Raw genomic sequence first — 15,615 nt, 5'->3', positions numbered from 1 at the left:
TTGAGTGGAGTTCATCCTGTTCTCCAGGGCCCAGAGGACAGTGAAAAGCACACTGTAATGATTTTATCCATGGGAAGCAGCTGCACCACTCCCTGTCTTCTTCACATGTCTTCTACTCTCCCAGTCTACCACTGACTCACATGGACTGTGATTATGGCACAACCAAATCCTTCAGATTCAATGGCACAGTGAGTCTCTGTGTTACAAACAAATCAGGTTTTGCCTGGACTTTGGTATAAGCCAGGAAGCCCAAAATTCACAGCCTCCCAGCACATAGGAATTTCATTATAAAGTAATGTTTATGCCTTGAGCTCCCTGTTAATTATTAGACCAAAACCAAGGGAGAATGCTTGGAGCCATTCAGAAATGCTCTTCAAAAAGTTAGCAAAAAAAAAATATATAAACCTTAAAAGCTTGTAAAGGAGCCACAGGGAATCACAGCTGCCACTTAAATTATATTAAAGGGCAATAAATTGAAACCAGTAAAAAAGAAATGTGTCCTTACAGGGTGCATTGTCAGCTTATGAAATTCACTGTAGCGGGAGGTCAGTGAAAGAAAGTCCATAGTTTGTTTTTTCCCAAAGCACTTTTTGGATCACTACCATGATGCTTCCAGTGCTGAGAGAAAAGGCTAATCAAACTTCATACTCCAAGGCACAAACTGTCTATGGGGGTCAGGAGAGAACGTCACCCTCAGAGACAGTGTATTAAGCATATTCTGCATTTTCCCTCTTGACCTTCGAAGGAGGATAAGGATCTCTGCAGAACTGTTATATAACCTCCAAAGGCAAATTCTGCACAAATGCCTCTGGATCCCTTGCTCCTGGAGGGGGGATTCTCCTCTGGCAGATTTCAACGTCTCCAAAAGCATAAATTTAGGTCTGAAAAATGTATTTAAGCATCAGCATTGATGAATGATGCAACATAAAGATGCAGCAGCACTCTTGAGCCTCAAAGACAGTCGTGGGAGAAGTTGAAACAGACACAATTTATTGGCAGATAAGAGAGGCGACCTCCCACCCACACCATTGTACAACATCCCAGGTGGAAGACAAAGACAGACTCATCTCTGCATGAGTCCAAACTTTGGGAAGCTTGGCAAGGGAGACATCTTCCTACCAGTTTTTCTCTGAGGAGTATTAGTAAATCTCACAGAAGGCCTTCCATGATTACTGATAAAGCCCCTCAAACACAGCTTAAATATTAGGGTGCTGGCTAATCAAGCAGCATCCCCTGCTACATCCCAGGCAAGACAATTCCCTTTCATTCCTGCTGAAGCAAGACCATCCTCCTTGACTCTTGCTGCTATTCATACTGCCATAAGGTGAAAAATTAAAACTGTTATGCCTGCTCTGCCCCTCCACCACCACAACCACCTCTGTTGTTCTTTCCCAGTTCCATCAGCATGTGGGTAATGATTGGTCCATGCTCTTTAAAAGGAGTCAGGCGTAAGTTCTACATCTGCTTCTCTGAGTTAAGACATGGCTGTCAGCTGTCCAATAAATTCTATGTATATCACATTCATTCATGAAACCAAACTGGCTCTCAGGCCCCAGGTTTTACCTCCTCCACGGCTGGATGAAATGATGTGGCATGAGGTGTGGTCTGAATGTGATTCACATGTGGTCCTCTTATCTCTTTCAGAAAATAAAGTTTTTCACAGTAAGAAAGCTGAGTGGCAGAGCAATTTTGAGCACCAACCCTGCAAATGTTCACAATGCATCTGCTGAATTCACTGCCAGGTCTGTATGGGCTTTAAAAGCTCCAGGACAAGGGTCTTCGTTTCTTTGTCTTGACTGTCCAAGCAGTAACTCTATTTCAGCCACCAAACAGTTGAGATAGTCACAGTCACATAGCAGTGACTTTACACGTTGCTAATTTCTGAGGATTCCTCTCCCATTCGCTTCTGTGGCATATGGATTTTTCCTGTCTTTATAACACACATGAAGGAAAATCTAAAATTCCTTTGTTCTCCCTTTCATCCCTATGGCTGAAAGGCCATGCTTCCCAGACCAGCCACCCCAAGCTCAGCCTTAAGGACAGGTAAGAGGTGGTCATCTCCCTCCCAGAATGAAAGGAATCCTAATTCCAGCATTGGAAATTAAGAAGATTTTGCTATTAGCTCTCGTGTTAATAATTTAGGAAATACATGCCTAATCACTGTGTTCTCTCAGTTCTCTCTGAACACAGCTGCAAACTGCATTAGGTGTTGGAGCGAATGGATGTATTTCAGATGAAATATTTGTAGTGAATTATTAGAGTAGTCTGTATTACAAAATTACTAATAAACATTGCTTCTGGCTCAATTTAGTCTGAACTCAGTGAACCTAGCCAGTGGTGAGAAATCAAAAACTCTGAAATACCTGATGAATGAATCTAACTAATCAAGAAGCCCTGCAGGAAGTAGATGCCAGGATTAATGAGCCAGTGGTTACACCATGCCATGCTGTTATTTCTTCACATAAATGCCCTCAGATGAGATTACCTTTGTCATGAAAAGGAGAAAAGGAAGGTTACATACTTTCAACTGACAGGTTAACTGCCATACCTCCATTACTGCAAGATACATTTTCATGTGCAGAGATTTTTATTCCAAAAAATGAAAATTTAAATACCACAACACAAATTAAACCACATTTTCATTTCTAAGAGCAGGGATCATTACTGCTAGTACAATAACATAATCCATGCTGCAATGTTGCCTGATCCCTTGCCTTGCACAAACTTTCTTCCCTTATTAGTAATTGCTCAGTGATTGCAATCTCCAGCAGCGGGTAAGAGCAGATTCTGCCTTCCGTGGGGATTTAAGCAGAGGAAAAGAGGAGAGAGAGAGTGTCAAAGCATTTCATCAAGAGAGCAAATGAAAGGTTCAGTGACATTATCTTTATGTATATTCCTTAGACATTAGGGGTGATGTTGTGTTTAGAGGAAAGTAGAATTACATGAATATGTGCCGACCGTGGAAATGAATCCATACATAAGAACATAAATCTCAGTCTACTTACACACTGGGTGGAACAGCTTAAGGCTAAAATGCACCTCAACATAAGCAAATAAACCCAGCTTGTAACAGGCCCAGTGCCTGGTGTTACCTACTTAGTCAGTAATAGGCTAATTGTTATTCAGCATAACTATTCCCTCTCAATTTATATGGAATTCACTCATTTATTTTGATCACTTTACATGAATGAAGCAAAGCTGTTCCTGTTGTTAGATGGAACTGGTTCATGCTGCTTAATTTTTATCTTTTAACATCAGCAAGATTGGGATTTTATTGTAAAATAATTGTAAGCATGTAGCATATGTGGAAGCAAGCCTGTGGTCTCCTTCCTCCTACCCATGTCAAGAACACATAAGAGCATCAGCTTAGATGTCTTTTATGCTGCGAAGCTTCATCGGGTGCTAAGGGTACATATAATTTCAAAAATCTCCAGGACTCAGAACACAAAGATCTATTGCTATGGAAACAAATCAAATTTGTACCAAAGTTGCGTAGGATCAAAAAAATCTTTGCTCATAACCAGGGCTACAGCTGCGTTAGAATAGGGAGGAAATGATGGATGTTTTAGGAGCGAGCATTAAGCTGAAGGACCTTTGTAAGGCCCCTTTCACAGAGCTGCAATGTTCAGTGTCAAGAGCTGGATCTTACAGGTTGTGTCTCAATCCCCTGCCCCCAGCCAGAGAGAGCATTTTTCTCCACCATTAAAAAGCACATATTTTTTTAAGATCTTCCATACCACACTTTACGACATTCCCACATCATAAAGCTGTCTTGCTTATAGCAATATAAAGCAGCTGTAAAAATTATGTGCTTGTAAACAACCTTCCATACATTTGGAAGAAGTAGAGTGAGATTTGCACTCTTCTGCGTGGAAGTGGAGAGACCTTTTGCCCTCCTGGCAGGCCACACTACGGGGAAGGGAACACTGTGGAACTGGGAGGACCAAGGGACATCCCAGCTGGCTGCTGCTCCCCTTGGCCCACACAGGATCACCTGTTGGATAGGGATAGGGAAGCTGGAGGTGCTTTATCCAACTCTGCTCCTTAAGCACCCTGTGTACCTACATCTGTGATGGCTGAACTGAACTGATCACGGACTTCTACCTCAGAGCTAAATCTGGGTGCAGAGGGGGAGCTGCTCTGCCCAAGGCTGGACCAGGGACTAGAGGCAGGGCTGGAAGGAGAGACAGAACATTGTGGCTTCTCTTCCCAAGCGCTGCTGTGGCACGGATTGTGGTATGGGACCCGTGTTTCCTGTCCTAGACTACCTCAGGTGGAGCATCCTGGGCTGTTTCAGCACCTGCAGGAGCAGACTCCTGCAGAAGGGCGTAGGGCTGTTTCCTCAGGTGAATCCCAGAGGACTCACTTGTGGTCTGGATCACCAATAATTTATTCTGCTTTTATTTCTCTTTTAAATTAGATATGCATATGTAATATGCACTTTGGAGCGGGCAAGGACCCTTCTGCGGGTGCCTGTGGAGTCGGGCACTCTCAGGTGTGTAATTAAGAGGTGTGTAATTGACGTACAAGGAGAAGAGATCTCAGTGTATTGCATAAAAGGCAAGGGCGAGGGGGAAAGAAGAAAAAAAGAAGCCCAAACCTGGCTGTATGATGCTTGGCAATGTACTGCATTTCTTCTTCCCACCAAATCAAAGTTTGCAGGGGAGTAAAAGGGAGCATTCTCTCTTCCATGGGGCTCTCTCTGCCACCAGCCGTGCCCTCATTTCACATTCCAAAACAACAATTCGTCAGTGCCTGCCTGCCCTGACCCCCTGCTAACCCACCCTCCTCCATCCCTTGCCCCTGCCCTGCTTCATCACAGAACTACTTGTTACTCGCAGTTTAAAGCCAACCACACAGAAAGATTAACAAAAGTTTATTAATCATGAAGTATTAAAATTGTGACAAGTGAAAGGCATCAATGCAAAGTTAAGCAAGCAAACTATCCCCAAACTTGTGACAAAGGACTCAGTGAATACCACAGAAGGAAGTCCTTTTTTTTTTTTTTTTTTTTTTTTTTTTTTTTGCCTGCAGTTGAAGACACCTCTCATATCTCACACGCCACATCAAAATCTATAATTCTTCATATCACATACTGAAAATGATTTTATTTATCCATTCACATTAACTTGATATAAACGTGTCCGGAAAAGTCAAGTAATATGTTTTATATTAGCTCAAACATTTATTAAGTAACCCAAAATTCAATAAATAAGCACAGACAATAAGTTAAAACATATCACGAATCGACCAGTATGTAACAAGAATGCTTTATCTACACAAAACATCCTATTTCACATCGTTTGTTCATTCCTCCAGCGGCCCTGCCCTGCGGCGGGGTGACCGGCACATGCAGGCGGGCGGGCCGCGGGGCCGAGCCGGGCCGGGCCGAGCCGGGCCGGGCCGGGCGGGGCGGGGGGCGCGGCGGCGCCTCCGCCGGCGCTGCGGAGGGACAATAGCAGCAGGAACGGAAATAAATGCGTAAATAAAGGTAGGGAGGATCGGCAACTCAACTGTCACGAAATCAAAGATCCGAAAAAGGGAAGCGCTCTTGCGCGCTTTTATCTTCCCCCTTTTATCCCCTTTGTTTTTTACAAAAAGAAGCTTTTGAATTTTTTCCCTTTTTTTCTTTTTTTTTCTTTTTTTTTTTCTTTTTTTTTTTTTTTTTTTTTAAACCCCATCACATTCGCTGTCGCTCATCAATGCTTAATCAAAACGGATTTGATTCTCTCTGGGGTCTCCGTGCCTTTCCGCGAACCCGCCCGGCCGCCCCCCGACGGCGCCCTCGCAGCGGCAGGTCGCCGCTCCTAAATAAACCATAAAAATTATGAAAACGGAAACAACAACAAAATAAAGCGTTTGTTTGCAAAGCCAAAGCCGGACGGGCAGACGGCGGGAGAGCCGGGTGGTGGTGACGGAGGGAGGCAGAGCTGGGCTCGGGGCGGCCGCGGGTGCTCGGGGCGCAGGGGTGCGCGGGTGATGCGCGGGGGCACGGGGGGGGGCTCGGGGAGGGTCGGGGGTGTTTCTCGGCCCACAAACCAGTCTGTTGGTGTCTGATTTCAGATCCTGAGTCGACTCCCTGGTAAGTCGGGTGGGGGAAGGCGGGGGGCGCGGGGCGAGGCGGGGGCGCGGGGCGAGGCGGCGGCGGCGGCGGGGGCGGCGCGGGGCGAGGCGCCGGCCATTAGGTGAAACTCATGGAGACTGTGTGCTCTAGTGCTTTGCGGCGGAGGGAGGCGATGCTGGTTCCTCGCCACACGTCGCTGCTGTCCGGGGAGCTGCAGAGCTGGGGCGAGCCCGTCACGTTGCTGGGGCCGGGCAGGGAGGCGGGCACCATGCCGGGGAAGGCGGGCTGGTAGAGGTGGGACTGCAGCCCGGCGCCGTTGGAGCCCGCCAGGCTGTTGGAGAGCCCCATGGAGTTGGGCGGCGGGCCGGCCGCCAGGCTGCACTGGGACAGGGACTGCGCCATGGCCTGCTGCCGGCCCAGCGCCGGCGGCAGCGGCAGCTGCGACACGCCGGGCATGGCGGCGGCGGCCCAGCGGGTGTCGTTGGCGTGGAAGGAGCACAGGCTGTCCCCCATGGCGGCGGCGGCGGCGGCGGCGGCCGACGGGAACTGCGGCAGCCCCGGAGTGGGCAGCAGCGTGCCCGGGGCGCGGAACACGTTCGTGGTCTTCTTGCGCTTCTTCCACTTGGCGCGGCGGTTCTGGAACCAAACCTGCGGGCGGCGGGCAGCGACACGCTCCGTTAGCCACCACCGACCACCCGCGGCCGGGACCCCCGCCCCGGCTCCCGCCGCCCCCCGAGCCTCGCCCGCGCCGGTTCCTGTCGCAGGACGGAGGAGCCGCTGGAACTTTTTATACCGAAAGCCATCGATTTGTCCGTCCTGGGCGGGAGACTCCGGGAGAGGAGTCTGGCCTCTCCACGGGGTAAAAAAAAAAACCAAAACCATCCAAACAAAGCAACCCAAAAAACACCGCCACCACCAAGGAGCAGCCTACGGCTCTGGGCCCGGCCAGGAAACCCTGGCACCAAACCGCCCGCATCTGGGTTTAAAACCCCAAACCATCACAAAACCACACCGACACAAACAAAACCAGGGGTGTTTTAGGTGAGTGGGGGCCCGTGGTGGCAGCGTGGCAGGGACGGCTCGGTGGGACTTGCCACACCGCGGCCGAAAGGGAGCGAGGCAGCCGCAAACCGGGAGGAAGCGCATCCACCCGAAATCCGAGGGAGCGCAGTGCCCCGGTCTGCCGGATTCCACCGCCTCAGGATCCGTAGGGTGGCTGAGAAAGGCGGACGCCCATTAGCGGGAACGAAAGGCGATGAGGGAGCTAAGTATTATATGAATAAAAAAAATTATTTAAAAAAATCCACCTAAAAAAAAAAATTAAAAAAAAAAAAAAACACCAAACACCAAAAAAAAAAAAAAAAAAAAAAAAAAACCACCGCGTTCAATTATGTTTTAGGGTTAATAGTCAAATTGCGCCTACAAAATCTTTTTATGCTTCATGGTTTACCGGTGGTGTAAAGAATCTCCATCAGGTCTGATCGCCTAAGTTCATAGCTACGCTGCATATGCTTTTGAAATGTGAATGTTTCCAGTTGAAAACTGGTGCATGACAGATTAAAATGCAAGGAAAAACCTGGGGGAGATTTTGAAAATGCACACATGACAACTCTAGAAATATATTAACCATGAGCATTTGGCAACTTTGAACTCCTTTTAAAATGCAACTAGCCCCTGAAAATTATTAATACAACAGTGAGAATCTAATGGAGGTTGGAATCTAAAAACCTACCTTGATGATATCTGCTGTTACAGTAATATAGACATACTGTAAATGTATTTTAAAATATATAGCCCATTTAATTCCCCAGCTATAAACGGGTGAGAGAGAGTGAAAGCGATAGAAAGGGAGACAATATCACTTTTGTTTTTCTTATCTTTTTAAATTTTTTTTTTCAGAAGCCGAAGCTTTATGAAGATCTCATTGGAATCCAGCAGATGATTAATGTGAAGATTTGGTAGGAAATCTGGAGAGCTGTATTAAAGCTCAGATCTCAGGTTCATTTCGATCAGCCAGCCGTGAACTCTGGGCCGAATTCATTACACTTTAATAGTGCTGGGAGAGGAAGAAAATGCAATTTCTCATTCCATTAGAAAACTAGAAAATACTCTCAGCTTGTCCCCTATTAAGATGTGGCAGGTGACGGGACCATTGTGGGGGACACGGTCAATGGAATTACAGCACATTATTTTTGTTCATATAAAATATTGGAAGGCAAGCCTGACTGTGCAGAAGTTATTTCACTGATTTAGTTTTTATGTAAATAAAATATTGAAAGTTAATTAATCCGTGCTAGAGACTAATGATTATGCTTATTATATTGCATTTGATCGCGTAATTTGCATGATTCTCGCATTGCTGCTTAATAAGCCATTCCAGGTTATAAATAATTCTGAAATTGGTTTCTAATAATGGCATGCTATAAAAGGAATCGTTTTATTACAGCAGCTTGAAAAGCGGAGCAATATCAGATGTGGAATTGGACTCCCGTTTAAGCATCAGCCAGTTTAATAATTATTTAAATGTATCATATACATTAAATACAGATCTAAAATGAGGAAAGTGGTGATTTATCCTAGCATCTAAAACCCTTAAAAACATATACAGCTGCTATAAATTAAGTTTTTGGAGCATTCCTTAATCAGTGTGGACCCCATGTACTGAAAGGAATGTGTAGGCTATCTGTTAACTATAAAGAAAACTGTAAAGTACTCGTATAAGAACATAAACTAATTATTATTTAATTTAAATTTGATCAAGGACCAGTGATACATCGGATTGCGAAGTAAATATATTAATTTTTTTTTTGCCTTAGATTACATAATGTTAATCATTTTGAAGTGTTAATTAAGAAGGTTATGTTGATCTGATTACTTTTTAAATTACAGAACATTATTGTAAAAAAAATTTAAATTGACACTCTATTAAACTGTTTTTATCAGCAGTCTCGAGCTATTAGCATGGGTTTAAGATTATGCCAAGGCCATTAAAACACTTTGTCTTTCTTCCTACGAATTTCTTTGATGTGCTGTTAGAAAATAACTATTTCCATTTTATATTTTACTTCATTTACCACACTCCTAATATTGAAATTGGTATCATTAACCTTTGGGAAACCCAATAAAGTTTAATAGACCTCGTTTTCTTTTTTTCATAGAGTCAGTTGTCCAATTATATTTTATTTGTGAATGTAATTTCTTTTTTAATTTAAACTAATTATAGTTCTGTGTAGGCTGAGTCAAATTGTTTTAGTTTTTAAAAGCAGACGTGCTTTTCCTGTCACATTCCAGAACGGAATCTGTTTTCCTTCATAAAAACGTTCATTTAGGGATTTCTCTTGACGTGTCTTTATTTAGCTGAGGAGCCTGTGCTTGCCGAGAGGGATTTTGAGCAGTGACTGCGCTAAAAGTGCCTACAGCAGCGGCAGTCCCGATGCACGGCACTTAGCCGGGGTACGCATCCCACAAGTGCTTCTATTGTGCAGGCTTTCATTCCTCGGAATGGACCCGACTGGAAACTCGCTAAAATAACCTTATGCACAAAAAAAAAAAAAAAAAAAAAGGTGGTGGGGGAGAGCTGCGTTTGAGCAGTCTAGCGCTTTGAACCTTCTCCCCCTTCACCAAATTTCGTTTATTTGCCTAAATGGTTTCCTACTGTCCTGTGTGCCTAAGCATATATATGTCTATGTACGTATGTGCACATATATATGTATTTTAAAGAACAAAGTGCGCCCTAGATGTTGAAGTTACTCGCTACCCCCGCCGTCCCACAGGCATTATAAAAGCCAGTATGGGGAAACTCCGAGTCCGAGCACCACCGGCTTTTATATCGAAGTGTTTTTTTAGGGGCCGATTTGCCTTTCCTGGCGCCCCAGCTCGGCTCTCGGGCGGGGGGCTCTGGCGGACGCCCCTTCCCGGCGGTGCCGCGGCCGTGTCGCTGTCAGCACCCGGGACAGCGGCCCCGCCGCCGTCACCGGGCTCCGCCCCGGGGGAAAAGGGCTCATTCCCGGGAGCTTCGGCTCGACTCTTAGCGCCGCCGGGCTATTGCGAGGACTGAGACCGTTCTTCTCGGGCTGTCCCTCCCCGGACTCCTTCCAGCCGCGGGTCGGGCCGTGGAGCTGAGGGAAGCTCAGCCCGCGACCCGCTGGGGACCACCGCGCTGCAGGTGGGTAGGACAGAGGACAAGGGGGACACCCCAAGGTGACACTTTTGCCGAAAGGGGAGCGACGCATGTCTGATTTCAAGGCTTTCTGACCAAACTGTTGCTTTCAGGGGTGGGTTATTTATCCCTCCGTCGGGTCGAGGTTTGGGGCGCCCACCCCCCTCCCTGTCGTGCCGGCCGTGCCGCCGTCGGTGTGACCGGGGAAGGGCCGGCGGGCACTGCGCGGGGGCGGCTTTTCATACCTGCACCCGGGACTCGGTGAGACCGATGCGCAGGGCCAGCTCCTCCCGCATGAAGATGTCCGGGTAGTGAGTCTTGGCGAAGCTCCTCTCCAGCTCGTTGAGCTGCGCCGGCGTGAAGCGAGTGCGGTGCCGCTTCTGCTTCTGCTGACCCTGCTGCTGCCCGGCCTGGCTGGAGTTCTGGCCGCCCTGCTGGCCTTGCTGCTTGTCAGGGTCTTTGGCGCTGACGGCTAGGGAGCTGGGGTTGGATCCCACCGTGGTGATGTCCTCCCCCGGCAGCAGGGTGGTCCCTTCCACCGTGTCCGAGTTGGGAGCCATGTCTCCCGGGTGTCCTCCCGGATCCGAGCCCCCTACGCCCAGCCGACACTTCACCGCCTCCCGGTGTCCTAGCAGCTCGGCCGCGTCTTTCATCCCTGCGGAAAGCAAAGGAGCGGCAGTCATTCGGCTGGAGCTGAGCATGGATCCATCAGAGCCCCTCTCCGGCGCACTGAACTGGCGAGAGACGTCCAACCACCGCCACCGCCTCCGCCCCGCCGTCCCCCGGCCGGCCGCCCGCCAGACCCGCAGCCCTGCTCGGCTTCACGACACGCAGGGACCCTGGCCCGGGCAGAGGGGAGAAAACTTTACATCGAGCAGCTCCTCTTCCTGCTGAAATAACCAGTTCCCTTCCTGGCCTCCCCTTACAAAACCAAAGGAAGGGAAGAGGAGGATAGCAAGTTTTCACGGGTTGAACTTTGGTTTTCCAGCTGAGCTGGTAAGAGAAAGAGACGGAGAGAAAGAAATAAGGCTCGAACCGCTCTGTTGCGGGGAGCATTAGCTCCCGGACAGATGCGCAGGGACCTCGGTCAGTCTGGCCGATCTTTCCCCTCTCCTCCCTTCGCTTCTCTAAACAAACTCATGAATAACCATGAATAGATAGATACAGATATTTTTCCTTTTTTCTTTTCTTTTTTCTTTTTTTTTTTTTTTCAAGGAAAAGAAGGAGGGAGAAAAGCAAACAGGCGAGCAAGAAAAGGCCACACAGAACTCCGTAAACACCATCGAGCTCATCTGTCCTAAAATAATAATCATCATAATAATAATGTGTAGGTATGTATATAAAACCGGAGAGAGAAAAATCAAATGATCCACAACTCGCTGTAGATCTACATACTCCGTAGGTCTCACTCTCTTCTTTTTTTATGTTAAATCAAATTAAACTTTAATACAGTACAATTACTTTTAAAGGAATTAGCCCATTTAGAACGCATTAAGGTAAAATAAGGAACAAATTGTCAATTTCCTGCCCCGGCTTCCTCCCCGCTCGCCGCCGCCGCCGGTGCAGCCGCCGCGGGGCGGGGGGGTGCCGGGGGAAACTCACCGAGACGGGCGTCCAGGAGGTCGGCATGAGACAGCATCGCGCACCGCTCCAGGGCGAAGGCTGTTCCCCCCCAAATTTTAGCGGCCTTAAGTTATTTAAAATAGATATAAGATATGAGATATATATATATATATATAGATATATATATATATAGATCGTCTAAATGAAAGAAAATTCGGTGTGTGGTTAAAAAGGGGGTCTCTTGCATTATAATGTCCTTTAGAGAGACGGGGAGGTGCTTAACACTTCAATGAACCCGTGAGCAGCTCGGCGCGGGGACCAATCAGGAGGGCAGCCTGCAAATGTCAGCGCCCGGAGCGCCCCGCTCCGCCCGCCCGCCGCCCGCCCGCCGCCGCCGCCCCGGCCTCCCGCCGCCCCGGCCCGGCCCGCGCTCCCTCACCCCGCTCCGCTCGCCTCGGCCGCCCGCCTTTCTCCTTCTCTCCTTCTCTTCCAAACGCACATTTGCCACGGTCGTCCTCGCCGGGTCGCCCCCCCGCCCCCCGCGATTTATCGGCTTTTTGTTGTTTTTAATGCCAACGCGGGAGCGCACCCTCTCTTGCCCAGCCCCATCGGTGTCCCCAGGGTCTCGCCGGCTCAGAGCCCACCGAGGGCTGCGAGCGGGGCAGACGGGCGGCGCGGGGCCGGGCAGCGCCGGGGAACCGGGAGCGGCGGGGGAAACCGCGGCCAGGCTCTCAGACCACACGAGCCCCGACGGCTGCCGGGCTGTCGAGGAGAGAAAAACTTGCCCGAGTTCCCGCAGCGGGGGCTCGCCCGGCCCCCGGGGCCGCCCGCCACCTCGGCCCGGCCCCGCTCGGTGCCGAGGCGGAGCGCGGCGAGGAGCAAGGGAGCCCAAGCGCCGTGCATCCCGGCCGCCCGGGGAGCTCTGCCTCCTCCCTGTCCGAGATTTAAACGCCCGTAAAGCCCTGTTTTTCGGGTAAAGTTTCCAAGTTCGGCTAGCCTACAAACTCAACTTAAAGCAGTAAATAAAGTTAAATGCTTTTTATTTTCCTCTTGAATATGTTAAACTACTTGAACAATTTAAAGTGCTTTGCAGAAGTGAAGCGAACCATCTCTAATGTTCTGATTTTTCAAAGCCAGCCAACAACAAAGTTTAGATTAGTAATATATTTCTAACCAGAGTAATTTTCAAGATCATTAGGCATTTATGTAATTAGTGCCAAATCTATAAGCTTTTATTACGATTATTAGAGTAAAATCAGTATAAATTTGTACTAATTTACTACTGTTTAGACTTGGCTGTCAAGCCAAGAGGTTCTTATTGTAAATGATAACTGAGGAAATTAAGTGCAAAATTCTGTACCATTTCTGATCCGCTCCTAAACAATCCGTTTCAATTGTATTTGTAGCAGAACATAATGCCCTTTTAAAGTTATTTGACTTGTATTTTTATTTGCAAAACAAGAAAAATACCCTCTACCCGGGCACAATGAAAACTGATATTTACTACTTCCAACTTGATTAACATTGATTTTTAATTCAAAAGTGATGCAATTAAGATTATTCATTTAGTGCAAATAAAGCTTCCACCAAAAAGCGATCCCAGTGAAGTCTATGTTAAATAATACGGAGCCAATGGCTTTTTTTTTTTTTTTCCGCCATCCAATTGACTTACACGAAACATTGTAAATACTGCGTGCGAACAGATGCAAGAGTGGTTTGTTTGCAGCTCAGATGTGCAGGGGTTTCGGCAGAGACTGAAGGAGACAAAGGAACCGGCCGACCGATCTCTAGGGCAGTTTTGCTGCCTTTTTTTTATCCCTCCTCCCAGCTCAAGCTACACTGATTCAATGCAGCCTTCGAGACGTCGGGCTGTTGCGAAGAACCTGGGCGCTCGGGAGCGGCCTCTCAGAGCAGGGAGAGAGACCCAGAGCCGGGCCACAATTTAGTCGGAGACAGAGAGAGAAAGAAAGGAGATGGAGGTGGGGTGGGAGTTTCGGGATTTTTTTTTTTTTCCCCGACTGGATGGGGGATTGCGGATTTAGCACATTTGCTGTGCTTTTTCTTCTTCTTTTTCTTTTTTTCTCTCTTTTTTTTTTTTTTTTTCCTTCTTTTCTTCCCTTTGAAAATTATTCTCTGCGTGCAGCTGTAGGGCAGGAGGGGAAGACCCGGCGGTGGAAATTGCCGGGAGGAGCCCCCCAGCCCGCTGCCGGGACCCGCGGAGCGGAGCCGGCCGAGCCGCTGGGGAGAGGGGCAGCCTTTCGCGGCCGGGGGAGCCTGGCCATGCCCGGGCCGGGGTGAGGAGAGCGGCCAGGGGCTGGCCGGGGCGTCTGGGGCTCAGTTTTGGCTGTGTGTATTGGAACAAGCTCGAGGTGCCTGCGGTCGGCTTCTGCCGAGCGCGCCGTGGGCAGGGTGGCAAGGCGTGCGTGTGCATCTACTCCGTGTTGTTGTATGTTTCAGGTCGATAAATAAATGTGTAATAGTTAATGTGCAGACACATCAGAGTAATAACAATGGGATGAAATCAAAGGATTATCAATCTCTGTTAGTAACTGCTGAATAACAATGTTGCGGTGTGATTGATAGCGCGCTTCATTTTATGACTTTTCTATTGCTCTTGATTTTTATAGCAGTATAAACAAACTAAATCATTTCTTCCGAGACTTCAGATGGCAATCGTCTTAAGGGAAGGGGGGAAATCAGAGAAGGAAGTCTGTGGGAGAGAAAACAGCGGACTGGTCTGACACTTACGCGTGTCAGAAAGAAGACGACAATGGGGCACATGTAAAATACCCTAATCACATTCCGCTTTCGCGCACTCCTGTTTTGTCAAGTGCCTGAATTCACCTGGGCAGCGTCGGAGATGTATTTACAAGGATTTTATTCCCCGTCATCTTTCCATTTTCCCAGTGTAGCCAAAAAACTGCCAGTCAACTCCATTCCCTGTTACAATTTACGGTATTCCCCACATGATCATAGGAACTGAAGTTCCTAACAAGGAAAGGCTTTAGCACAATGGCCAAAAATCTTCAGAGTGACACGAGTGTCTTCAGAAATCACTTCAGAGCAAAGTAAAAGGATTTTCTATGACGGATCCAGTGATTTTTCCTCAATAAATAGGTTTTAGATTGTTACACACACGTAGAACTGGAACAAAGGGCAGTACCAGAAAATATATTGGTTGCCCCTAATAAAATTTATTTAGACAGTTTATTTCTCATAAAAAATAGAGATTGAATTTCTTACAGAAGCGCCTGCCAAGAGGCCAGGCACTGGGAGATCATCTCCCCCCGCGCCTTCCTTTGCCTTTCTTTCCTTTTCCATCCCGTCCCTTCCTGTCCCTGCCCTGCCCGGCGGAGCCCGGCCGGCCCGATCCCGGGGTCCCGGCCGGGGCCGGCTCTGCCCTCCCCCGGGGACCCCCGCCCACGGCCGCCGATCCGCCCGAGCGAGGGCCGCGGGAGCGGGGCGTGCCGCGTTTGGGACTAATATAACCCTAATTCTCCGGCGCTGTGACCCTGGTAAGAAAGGGTAGAGAACTTTCCAACCCCCAGAGCTCCCCCTCTCCTCTCCCCGCTAAACTCAAGCCCTGATTGAATGAGGCCGTAATATAAACAAGTGTATTTAACCAATTCCGCTCTGATTTAGAAACAGAACCTTCTTTTATCAGAATAATTATATTTGGAGCGAGAAACACAGTAAAATAAGGTTAAACTGCTAAAGTCAGCAGGGTGGCTTGGCATAAATGGCTGATAAGATTTGTAATTTGATATTTTATTTATGTATTTCTTGAGCATCCATCCAGCTGGCTGCTGTATGCAGAGCACCGTAATTG

General features: G+C 48.0%; 2 protein-coding genes across 2 annotated transcripts in view; one reads left to right on the top strand and one right to left on the bottom strand.

The window, feature by feature from the left end:
- CRHBP (corticotropin releasing hormone binding protein) overlaps window positions 1-15,615 on the top strand; it is a 477,084-nt gene that overhangs the window by 236,920 nt on the left and 224,549 nt on the right. The gene's annotated exons all lie outside the window — the stretch shown is intronic.
- On the bottom strand, window positions 6,182-11,862 carry OTP (orthopedia homeobox). The gene is made up of 3 exons (XM_066338877.1): window positions 11,826-11,862; window positions 10,469-10,878; window positions 6,182-6,712 (listed from the first exon to the last, which is right to left on the bottom strand). Exons 1-3 carry the CDS (start codon window positions 11,860-11,862, stop codon window positions 6,182-6,184), a joined length of 978 nt encoding a protein of 325 aa, XP_066194974.1.

The sequence above is a fragment of the Sylvia atricapilla genome, chromosome Z (assembly GCF_009819655.1).
Source record: "Sylvia atricapilla isolate bSylAtr1 chromosome Z, bSylAtr1.pri, whole genome shotgun sequence".
Classification (NCBI taxonomy): Eukaryota; Metazoa; Chordata; class Aves; order Passeriformes; family Sylviidae; genus Sylvia; species Sylvia atricapilla.
This window is presented reverse-complemented; position numbering and strand designations above follow the sequence as displayed.

Coding starts and splice junctions, on each gene's coding strand:
- OTP (XM_066338877.1), bottom strand. CDS start 11,862: ATGCTGTCTCATGCCGACCTCCTGGACGCCCGTCTCG. Junction 10,879..11,825: donor CCTCCTGGACGCCCGTCTCG/GTGAGTTTCCCC, acceptor TGCTTTCCGCAG/GGATGAAAGACGCGGCCGAG. Junction 6,713..10,468: donor TCACCGAGTCCCGGGTGCAG/GTATGAAAAGCC, acceptor CGCCGCCCGCAG/GTTTGGTTCCAGAACCGCCG.